This window comes from Doryrhamphus excisus, linkage group LG3 (genome assembly GCF_037039965.1).
Source record: "Doryrhamphus excisus strain RoL-2023G ecotype Guam linkage group LG3, RoL_Dexc_Guam_v1.1, whole genome shotgun sequence".
Lineage (NCBI taxonomy): Eukaryota > Metazoa > Chordata > Actinopteri > Syngnathiformes > Syngnathidae > Doryrhamphus > Doryrhamphus excisus.
The window spans coordinates 24,355,903-24,368,131 of record NC_136359.1 but is presented as its reverse complement, the minus strand read 5'-3'; the positions used below and the strand labels follow the sequence as shown (position 1 = coordinate 24,368,131).

The following is a 12,229-nucleotide window of genomic DNA, read 5'->3' as shown; positions in this document are numbered from 1 at the left end:
GTGGGAGCGTGTACTCTATGACATATATAATCTGGTGACCTCACAAACCAGTAGGTGGAAAAAAAAACACAGGCAGCAAGTAACCAGTTCTGTAATTATGGCCTACACTGGATGGACTTCCTTTCCAAACTGCAATGCGGTTTTTACGACTGACTGCATGAATAGTTTTACATAGTCTTTGCTTCAGGTTTTACAACAGGGCGGTTGGCCTCTGGAAAAACCGAACTGTGCTCCTGATCCCCGTCTGAAATCGCTCACTCAGCAGGCGTGTGCGTACTGAGCCGATCTGTAATATACTGTAATATAGAAAGGAAAAGTACTTTTCTGTTTCTGTTGAGGTTACATTCAGGGACCACCAGCGAATGGTGGAAAAAAACACAAGTACAGTAACTGAAACGCCCATATATTTTAGACTCACTCTCCCTTCTCCTCCAAACCTTGGTTAACGTCATTAAGACGTTCCAAAACTCTAACCAAAACATAGTCTAATGCAGGGATGTCCAAACCCCATACTGAAAAATGAAAGGATGCATGGGCCACTGTGATATTTTAAAAAGCAACACATGAAGATATGCTAACACGCTATTTGGATTTCACAAAAAAACTGCATCTCAGTTTTGTGATTAAAAAAAAAAGCGTATTATTAGTATGAACTTTTTCTTCTTTTTCTTTTTTATTGCATTTTTGCTGTTTTTATTTTAAACTTCCTTAATGAATTAATATGAAGACATTACTCCCATAATTGTATAACTTTTACACCCAACCTAATTTTCCCCAAATTGCTACTTTATCTTGTTTTGTTTTTTTTTTGTAATATTTTGACTTTTAAAATGACATTTTTCCTCATAAATGTTAATATTTCCTCACAATATTATACAAGATTATTCACATAAAATTGAAACCTTTTTTGTTGAAGTAAAATTGTATGACTTTGATATATAAACTAATGATTTTTTTTGTTTTTTTCATATATTTATATATTTATATTCATATATGTTTACATATATTTTTTTCATATTTTTGTGAATGCTATTATTATCATTATTATTGTTGTGGAGCTTGACGGGTTTGTTTTTGTCCTTTGTTAATTAAATATTTTTTTTTTAATATTTTCATTTTATTCTCATAAAATTACAGCTGTTTGTTTTATTTCTGTTTTTTTTTATATTTTCCAAATATTTCAACTTTCTTCTTGTAAATGTTCTTCTCAGAATCATGACTTTATTGCCATAATATTTTTCCTTTATTCTCAAAACATTATAATTCTTTTTGCAGCGTTATTTTCCTTTCTTTGTTTGTTTTACGACTTTCAAGAAAATGTCATTTTTCAATATTTAATCTTTATACTATAAAATGACTTTTTTCTCTTTTTTATTTTATTCTTGGAAAATTACGACTGATTTTTTTGTTTTCTGTTTTTTCTTTTAGTTTTTTTTGTTAAATTATCTTTTGAGAATGTGCTGTGGGCCAATATGCTGTGGGCAAATACCCCCAGGCAACCCCCTTGCTCTAACCGGATGAGTTATAATAAATAATGTAAGTATGAAATGTATTGGTACTCAACATTAATGAATGATAACGTTAGATGATCAATAGAACAGATGGAATCGTAGTCACGTCGGAGCCTTTGGTCGGTCGTTAAGGTAGCGCTAGAGCCTGGCAGACTAGAGAAGCTGCATCTACATAATCCACACTACTTATCTCTTTTAATTCCAGTAACAATTTTTTATGATTTTTTTTATGTTTTTTTTTTTAGAAAAAAATAGTAAAATAATTTTTTTACCTAAAATCGGTGAATACAAAATTTTTTAATTACAAAATATATTTTAGAAAGGGTCGTGAATGCTGAATTACAAAATTGCAAGTATCCACTGACGTCTCTGACCCAGTCCAACCACTTCCATGTGATGGTGTGAAAGTGCCACTTTCATGGAGTCGGTCTCGTGTTTTCGAAGGTATGGGCCCCGTGCATATGAATGAAGTGGAGTGTTCTGGATTCGAGAAGTCCATCACTGAGTGTTCCTTCAACAAGGAGTCTGTGGGCTGCAGCCATGAGGAGGATGCAGCCGTCAGATGTAACGTCCCCGCTATGGGCTTCCAGGAAAGGGTGAGCTTTAGATTTGACAATTTGTAATGAATTGAAACAGAAACGTACATACAGTATGATTCTATCCTTTTAGTCACCTTAGATTTATCTTTAGTAATTCTATTCAACTCCTTTCTGTCTGACTCAAATATCCAAACCGCCATGAATATGAGCCTTAAACGTGTGCCCCGTGTTGTCATATCTGTAGCTGCGTTTGAGCGGAGGTCGCAGTCCCTTCGATGGTCGTGTGGAAGTGCTGGTGGAGAAGAACGGCACTCTGGTGTGGGGGACTGTGTGCGGCGAGGGCTGGGGAACCATGGAGGCCATGGTGGTCTGCAGACAGCTGGGCCTGGGCTTTGCCAGCAATGCTTTCCAGGTATGGGGAATGGAGCCCAAATATAGACTTACTATATAATTACTATAGATCAGTGCTTCTCAAATAGTGGGGCAGGTCCCCCTGGGGGGGTCGCGGGGGACAGTCGGGGGGGGGGGAGGTTTTCATTTCAATGCAGACCTACTAACATGTATAAATTTATAGTACTCAACATGCTTGAATATGCTTGTATGTCCCTGGGAGGATGGGGGGCACATATATGCAAACAACCATTCACACTCACATTCATACCTATGGACAATTTGGAGTCGCCAATTAACCTAGCATGTTTAATTAGCATGTTTTTGGAATGTGGGAGGACACCGGAGTACCCGGAGAAAACCCATGCAAACTTTGCCGAGGGTGGAATTGAACTCGGGTCTCCTAGCTGTGAGGTCTGCGCGCTAACCACTAGGCCACCGTGCAGCCTACTGTTTTTCCAAATATATATTCATTCGTAAATCTTGATTTATGATATGTATTATTCTATACTGATCACCAGGGGTCAGCAATATTACTGTAATGTTGGGTGAGACACACAAGCACCAGACTTGATCACCGGCACAATAATCCCTAACACAGGCTATTGTTGCCAGCGTAACCCACGCCACTCAGCTCCCCCTAGGGAACACATTTATTTCAACACACTGTCATATTTCTGTCACAAATGGCTTATTATTATTATTATTATTATAAGTCTATATTCATGAGTAAGTACAGCTTGAATTAAACAATCAGTCAGTCCAATAAGAAGCAAGAAAACGTATAAACAATGAATATAATTTTAAAGTATTAAGGAAGGAATTAAATCAGACGCAAAAATAAACTGGAGGAGTTTTCAAATGTTGTTTAGTGTTTCCAACAAAGGAGTGATTTCTGGTGCAGAAATACCAGAGCGCCCTCCAGTGGCCAGAATACGTATATATATATATAATTACTGAATGAGATGTGTTTTCTGATTGGCTGTTTGTTTTGTTTTTTTTTATTACCAGGAGACGTGGTACTGGCAAGGCGAGGTGAGTGCGGACAGCGTCGTGATGAGTGGCGTTCGCTGCTCCGGTACTGAGATGTCTCTGTCCCACTGCCTGCACCACGGAGCCCACCTCAGCTGCCCTCAAGGTGGACGTAATGCCGCTGGAGTCTCGTGCTCTGAGAGTAAGACGGCCATATTGGTTTTGGTCTTGATTTGGAATTCTTGAAGCAGATGGTGAATATTTAAAAAAAAAAAAAAAAAGAATAATACTACCCAGATCTGGGTTCAATTCCACTCTCGGGCATCTCTGTGTGGAGTTTGCATGTTTTCCCGTTAATCTCCGGGTACTCCGGTTTCCTCCCACATTCCAAAAACATGCTAGGTTAATTAGCCACTCCAAATTGTCCATAGGTATGAATGTGAGTGTGAATGGTTGTTTGTCTATATGTGCCCTGTGATTGGCTGGCCACCAGTCCAGGGTGCCAAGACAGCTGGGATAGGCTCCAGCACTGCTGTGACCCTTGTGAGGATAAGTGGAAGAAAATGAATGAATGAATGGTTTTTCCCATGGAAAACATCTCAGTAGGGCTGCACGGTGTTCAAGTGGTTAGCGCACAGACCTCACAGCTAGGAGACTCGAGTTCGATTCCACCCTGGGCCATCTCTGTGTGGAGTTTGCATGTTCTCCCCGTGCATGTGTGGGATTTCTCCGGGTATTCCGGTTTCCTCCCACATTCCAAAAACATGCTAGGTTAATTAGCCACTCCAAATTGTCCATAGGTATGAATGTGAGTGTGAATGGTTGTTTGTCTATATGTGCCCTGTGATTGGCTGGCCACCAGTCCAGGGTGTACCCCTCCTCTCACTACCCCAAAGACAGCTGGGATAGGCTGGGATAGACCCTCGTGAGGATAAGCGGTAGAAACCGAATGAATAAATGAATAATACTACCCAATACTTCCTCCCGCCAGCGGCTCCAGACCTGGTGCTCAACCCTCAGGTGGTGGAGCAGACCACCTACATGGAGGACAGACCCATGTTCATGCTGCAGTGCGCGTACGAGGAGAACTGCCTGTCCTCCTCCTCCAAACAGATGCCGGCCAACTCCTACCGTCGGCTGCTGCGCTTCTCCTCGCAGATCCATAACAACGGGCAGTCCGACTTCCGGCCCAAAGTTGGCCGACACGCTTGGGTGTGGCATGACTGTCACAGGTCAGCTCCTCATGACACATGGCTGTAAACCTTTGATTCTAGGTACAGTATTCCTAATATTCCCTCCTTGCTAAAGTCAAGCGGATGCCTTGAATAGAAAATAGTCGTTTCCAGCTCCACTCCAGGGTTTTCCACTTTTGTCACGTTGGTCTCACGTTGTTCTCCTGTTGTCCATTCTGAGGTTCCTGTGTTGTTCATTAGGCATTACCACAGCATGGAGGTGTTTACCATCTACGACCTGTTCAGTCTGAATGGAACTAAAGTGGCAGAAGGACACAAAGCCAGTTTTTGTCTGGAGGACTCAGAGTGCGATGAAGGTGACCGTCTCTTCTTAGTCGGATTCATACTTCATACATTTACATTTTAATATGCGACGCATTTATCGCCTGCTGGTTCTACCATAGCTTACTTATTGTGTGGGAATATGGGCTAATAACTATAAAAGTAATCTTCATTCGCTAAATGTACTGCAAAAAAGGTCAGTAAGGATAATTCATAAAGCCGCCTACAGAGAACATACTAACTCCAAAAATTACATTAAATTAAATGATTGCTGAAATCTATTCACCAACCGAGAATTGAACCAGCAACATTCTTGTATTCGATAAGAAAAATGTCACAGAAAAGATTGAATTAAGAACGTTTTTAGAATTGCAATGTTACAGAGAAATTGAAGATGATTTTTCATCAGTATTTTAATTTTAGCAGATACAAAATATTAGAATTCCAAATGTTGGAAAGCAAAAATGCAGCATATAAATTTCCCATTAAAGAATTGCCACAGAAAATCTGAAATTACAGTGAATGTGTGAATTTTGAAAAGCTGATTTGATTTGATTTAATTTAATTTAATTTAATTTAATTCAATTTAATTTAATTTAATTTAATTTAATTTAATTTAATTTAATTTAATTTAATTTGGAGTTAGTATGTTCTCTGTAGGCGGCATTATGAATTATCCTTACTGACCTTTTTTGCTTTAATTTAATTTAATTTAATTTAATTTTTGGAGTTAGTGTGTTCTCTTTAGGCGGCATTATGAATTATCCTTACTGACCTTTTTTGCAGTACATTAATTTAATTTAATTTAATTTAATTTAATTTTTGGAGTTAGTGTGTTCTCTTTAGGCGGCATTATGAATTATCCTTACTGACCTTTTTTGCAGTACATTAATTTAATTTAATTTAATTTAATTTAATTTAATTTAATTTAATTTAATTTAATTTAATTTAATTTAATTTAATTTAATTTAATTTAATTTAATTTAATTTAATTTAATTTAATTTAATTTAATTTAATTTAATTTAATTTGGAGTTAGTATGTTCTCCATAGGCGGCATTATGAATTATCCTTACTGACCTTTTTTGCAGTATTTAATTTAATTTAATTTAATTTAATTTAATTTAATTTTTGGAGTTAGTGTGTTCTCTTTAGGCGGCATTATGAATTATCCTTACTGACCTTTTTTGCAGTAATTTAATTTAATTTAATTTAATTTAATTTAATTTAATTTTTGGAGTTAGTGTGTTCTCTTTAGGCGGCATTATGAATTATCCTTACTGACCTTTTTTGCAGTACATTAATTTAATTTAATTTAATTTAATTTAATTTAATTTGGAGTTAGTATGTTCTCTGTAGGCGGCATTATGAATTATCCTTACTGACCTTTTTTGCAGTAATTTAATTTAATTTAATTTAATTTAATTTAATTTAATTTTTGGAGTTAGTGTGTTCTCTTTAGGCGGCATTATGAATTATCCTTACTGACCTTTTTTGCAGTACATTAATTTAATTTAATTTAATTTAATTTAATTTAATTTAATTTAATTTAATTTAATTTAATTTAAAAGCTATATTGTGAAAGCAGGAAGTGAACAAATGTAACAGTTACTGATTGTAAAAGTACCAGATGGAGAGGTAGGATTTAATAAGCTTTGGAACTGGTAACTGATTACGGGATGCATTCTTGTCGCCTCGCAGGCATTGAAAAGCGATACGAATGCGACAACTTCGGCGAACAAGGCATCACCGTCGGCTGCTGGGATACGTACAGACACGACATCGACTGCCAGTGGATCGACATCACTGACATCAAACCTGGAGATTACATGTTCCAAGTACGTTGAAAGCTCATGTTTTGTTGTTCTTTGTCCAAATAACACATGAACGCATCATGTTCTTACACTGCTTCTTATTTTGCTTTACTTTGTTTGTTACTTTGTTTTGTACTTGTTACTCATAGATTATAATCAATCCAAACTATGAGGTGCCGGAGTCCGACTACAGCAACAACATCATGAAATGTCGATGTCGATATGACGGTCATCGTGTGTGGATGTACAGCTGCCACAACGGTAAGACCAACACCAAAAGATGTCGTCGTGGTCCTCGTGTTAAAATCTTCCATGGTTACTAATATAATCCCATAAATTACAGTTGAGACATAAAACATTCAAAACATTTTTTACCGACAAGTTCTATTACTAAAAAATGATGAACATCAAGTTGGAACGTATACATGTTGGAATATCCGAGAAGATTGCTGAAATCTATTCACCAACCGAGAATTGAACCAGCAACATTCTTGTTTTTAATAAAAAAAAAATGTCACAGAAAAGATTGAATTCAGAACGTTTTTATAATTGCAATGTTACAGAGATGGAAAATTCAAGATGATTTTTCATCAGTATTTTAATTTTAGCCGATACAAAATATTAGAATTCCAAATGTTGGAAAGCAAAAATGCACCATATCAATTTCCCATGAAAGAATTGTCACAGAAAATCGGAAATTACAGTGAATGTGTGAATTTTGAAAAAAAAAAAAAAAGACTCAGGATTGGTTTGAATTGGTTGAGAAATATGGCAGAATTTCAGCAGACAAAAAAATGAAGCGGAATAATTATGGTTGCTGGTTCGATCCTCAGTAATCGCAACACATTTGTAGGGATATTTCCACATTCATTCTATATTTTTTTATTTTTATTCTTTATTTTTGAATGGCTGAAGAAAAACAAAATGAAGACTTTGGAGTGGCCTGGTCAAAGTCCTGACCTGTGAGAGACTCATTGCAAGTTATCGCAAACGTTTGATTGCAGTTGTTGCTGTTAAGGATGGCCCAACCAGTTATTGAGTTTAGGGGGCAATCACTTTTTCACACCAGACTCGGATTGGTTTGAATTGGTTGAGAAATATGGCAGGACTTCAGCAGACAAAAAAATGAAACGGAATAATTGTGGTTGCTGGTTCGATCCTCAGTAATCGCAACACATTTGTAGGGATATTTCAACATTAATTCTATATTTTTTTATTTTTATTTTTTATTTTTGAATGGCTGAAGAAAAACAAAATAAAGACTTTGGAGTGGCCTGGTCAAAGTCCCGACCTGTGAGAGACTCATTGCAAGTTATCGCAAACGCTTGATTGCAGTTGTTGCAGTTAAGGATGGCCCAAGCAGGGCAATCACTTTTCCACACCAGACTCGGATTGGTTTGAATTGATTGAGAAATATGGCAGGACTTCAGCAGACAAAAAAATGAAGCAGAATAATTATGGTTGCTGGTTCGATCCTCAGTATTTGCAACACATTTACAGGAATATTTCAACATTCATTCTATATTTTTTTATTTTTATTTTTAATTGTTTATCGTATTCAGCTTGATGTCCGCTTGGGAAACATTGGCATAATCCATCCTGTAGCCGGTAAAGTCAGGCTGTACGGCAGCAACATTTACCGTACTTTATACTGCAAATATGGACAGGAATAATGATTTGTGAAAAGGTTGCCGGTAACAGTACGTCTACCGGATGTTGTCCTGCTAGGTGGATCATTAAGCACTGAGACGGAGCAGACGTCTCCGGGCCTCCTCAACAATCAGGTCACCCACAGGTAAAAAAAACTCATCAATCATCAATCATTCACCCGCCAACAAGGAGAGCCTCCGAAAGCCCACGGTCATGACACATCACCTGCCGATGGCGACCTTGCAGTCCCACAAGTGTTGAACATCTTCATGAAACTGTGCGGTGCCGAAGAAGACGATCCTGTTTGGTTCTAGTTGAAAGCTTTCCCGTGTAATTTAATGGCATGGTGAAAAAAAAATGGACTCCGTTTCAGTAACTTGCTGTCTAATCAGGTTTTGCACCATTGCTTGTTTTGTGAATTCCATGTTATTGTACTTTACCATGGTGCTATCAACCTGGCCCTCTGTTTTCTGAGGGTGCAGTACATGTTGTAAGAGCTGCCGTACGTATACGAACAGTATACTTGAACTGAGCATAGGAATTGTGTGTTTATGTGTGTTAAAATATAATAAAATTATAGAGCAAACAAAACAGATAAACGTGATCTTGTTTCCAATGAAATGATGCAAGGGCCACATTGATATTTTATAAACCAACACATATAGATATACTAAGAAGTTATATGTATATCAAAAATAATAATATTTGTAATATTAAATAATATTTGTAAATTTTGTTTTTGTAATATTATTTATTTATTCCCATAATATTAATTAGATGCCAATAAAATAACATTATTTTCCTCCCAATATTATGACTTTATTCTCATGAATGCCCCATTCGACATGAATTAGTTTTGGGGGAAATCAGAGATGTGTTTAATGTGTTCCGCTCTTTCTGTGGTAAATAATATGTACAATAATATTTATTTTCGTAGAAAGGGCTTTCTATGGATTGAAATGAATTTACACAAAAACATCTTCAACATCTCGGCGGATGCATATAACGCAACAGTGGCCCTTTAAAATGATACAAGACTGACCTCTTGTGGCCAAACACTACTACTGCACTTAGAATACACGTGACAACCCCACTGCGACACTTAAACAGACCACAGAAATAGAAAGACGTAGAAAGCTCACATCCGGACACAACACAACGCCGCCATCTTGTGTAGCACAACTTGTATAGGCATATATATGTAGTTTTCAGACAAATTATAGAATTTCAGAAACCATCTGTGGAGTTGGAAACTTTTCTTTTCAAGCTACGTGTACACGCGTGATGATTAAATATACAATAACATAGAGTAAAAACGTCCAAAGTCGCAAAAGGTAGTGCTACACAAGATGGCGGACACGCGGCGACAGAAACGTACGGCTCATAAGTTTTCTACGTAATGTAGTTCTGTGATACAGACCTGGCCAAAAATGTCCATCAGTTCCAGACAGCCCTACTTGAAGCCATCTTCACCACCAGCAATGTTGCCAATAGCCTCCTGGAAATAGTCTATCAAGCATGCTACTATCAAGCAAAACTACTAATTACTCATTATTGAGTCCCACTGAGATTTTTTTTAATTTCCGGTTTGGAGAGTTTGTTGTAATTTTTTGAGTAAGAAATTAACTGGCATTTTTGCCACGAATTAAAAAATGAGCGAAAATGTTGACAAAAATCCAATCAAAATAATTCTCTAATTTCGATTTGTATATTATAGAAGTGTTGGCCGGCTATAATTAACGAGAATTGTCTCGGAAACTTTATTTGCGTGTGTTCATGAACACACCAATGCCAAGAAGAAAGTGTTCAGATTGTTTTCGCAACATCAACTGAGGACATCTTCTGGTCACATTAGGTATTACACTCAATTGAACAGCGTTCTAAATGAAATGATGTGAAACACGAATGGGTGCTTTCTGACCTCTACCGGTCAGTGTTTGAATTGCACCTTGTGTATGGATTACAAAGAAAAAAAACGAACTGAACATTACTGATTTTTTTACTGAACTCTCTTGCACTGAAAAAACATATTTTCTGAGGACACCCAGCAAAATAAATGTAATTATTTTTTTAATAAGTTACACATTTTGCTGCTTTGAGAAGCTCAAGCCTGCAGAGAGCAGGAAATGTATTTTCTATTGAGGTGGAAGTCAGACCTGGTGTCTCCTTCCAGTAAGCGTAAGCTTGCTTTCAGACTTTCAGTTCCATCTGCTTCAGTCCAGCCACCGTGGGCTGTGATCATGTATTATTTACCGACTGTGTGAATGTTTGGCACAAAATAGGTACAGCTGCAAACATTTTCACACGTTCATATGGTAAGAATCAAGATTCCAGCATTGCCTTTAACTCTCTTGGCGTGGAGTTCCCGAACGCATCACCGGTTGCCTCAGTTTCAGCTCCATCTTCTTATGTCCTCCAAGTTCTTCATGTAGAGCAAAGTTTTTTTTCACATCTCCAGAGAGAAGAAAAAATGCAATTTGGGCCCAATTTGGCTATTTTCACTTATGGTTAAAATATTAATGGCTGCGTGTTGAGTTATTTTGAATATTTGGAACAGTACATTATATTCCACAGTATTGACTCCCTTTCTGATTTCTTATTTGATACATGATTGTCACACTTAAATGTTTCAGATCATCAACCAAATTTAGATATCAGTTAATAAGAACACAACTGAACACAAAATACAGTTTTTTAAACGAAACCTGTCATTATTAAGGAAGAAAGATGTCAACCTAAATGGACCTGTGGGGAAAAATTACCCCAAGAGGTCACAAAAGACCCCACAACAACAACATCCAAACAACTGCAGGCCTCACTTAGACCTCAGTTAAGGTTGGTGTTCATGACTCCACCATTGGGCAAAAACGGTACTAAGACGAAAACCGTTGCTGAACAAAAAATAACAAATTTTGCCAGAAAATATTTTGATGTTATCCAAAACCTTTGAGAAAATCTGTCGTAACAGTAATTTACACTCATTTCGTAACGATAGTAAAATATGGTGGTGGTAGTGTGATGGTCTAGGGCTGTTTTGCTGTGTTAGCACCTGGAAGACTTGCTGTGAGAATCAAATTGAAAATGAATTCTGAAAAATAATGAATTTGAAAAATCCTGAAGGAGAATATCCAGTCATCTGGTAATGACCTCAAACTGAAACCAACTTGGGTTCTGCAGCAGGACAATGATCCAAAACACACCAGCAAGTCCACCTCTGAATGGCTGAAGAAAGACCAAGACTTTGGAGTGGTCTGGTTAGTTTTATTGTCAGATCACCATATTGTATGTCTGTTCTGTGTTATTTGTATTTGCATATATCCTTTCTGTTATTACCAAATAGCATTATTTTAGTTTTGCTTAGGTTCAGGGGCAATCTAGTCAATTCATCTTTGACTTTTGTTTTTTTTTTTTTAGTTCCTGTGGACTTTCTCCATCACAAAATGCAATAGTATCAAATAACCGTTGGGTATTTTGTGACTTTACAGATGTAAATATCAAGAGGTAGGGCATTGTACAGTTTTGGAGCCTGCATACTTCTTTCTGGTTCTAGGGTTTGTCAAAAGACCGGCGTGTTGGGAGCGTAGGTTTCTGGACCGAGCATAGGGTACAACAAGGTCAACCAAATAGGAAGGTGCCAACCCATTGAATATTTTGTAGGCAAATAACAGAACCTTAAAGTCACATCTCAAATGAACTGGGAGTCGGTGCAGATTGCAGTAATCAAGGTGAGACCAGGACAAATGCATGGACTAAGGTCTAAATATCGTATCGTCTAAGTATCGTATTGATGTTGCGAAGCTCAAAACTGTTCAACTTAGAACCTCCTTACGAACCAACAAA

General features: G+C 37.1%; 1 protein-coding gene across 1 annotated transcript in view; it reads left to right on the top strand.

The window, feature by feature from the left end:
* The window catches only part of loxl2b (lysyl oxidase-like 2b), a 30,528-nt gene extending 21,533 nt beyond the window's left edge, over positions 1-8,995 (top strand). The window contains exons 7-14 of the mRNA XM_078789212.1: positions 1,956-2,107; positions 2,295-2,462; positions 3,452-3,614; positions 4,404-4,644; positions 4,846-4,961; positions 6,627-6,763; positions 6,889-7,000; positions 8,468-8,995. Coding sequence (XP_078645338.1) covers positions 1,956-2,107; positions 2,295-2,462; positions 3,452-3,614; positions 4,404-4,644; positions 4,846-4,961; positions 6,627-6,763; positions 6,889-7,000; positions 8,468-8,538 — 1,160 coding nt within the window. The 3' untranslated portion in view covers positions 8,539-8,995. The remainder of the gene's footprint in view (positions 1-1,955; positions 2,108-2,294; positions 2,463-3,451; positions 3,615-4,403; positions 4,645-4,845; positions 4,962-6,626; positions 6,764-6,888; positions 7,001-8,467) is intronic.
* Positions 8,996-12,229: the final 3,234 nt, after the last annotated feature.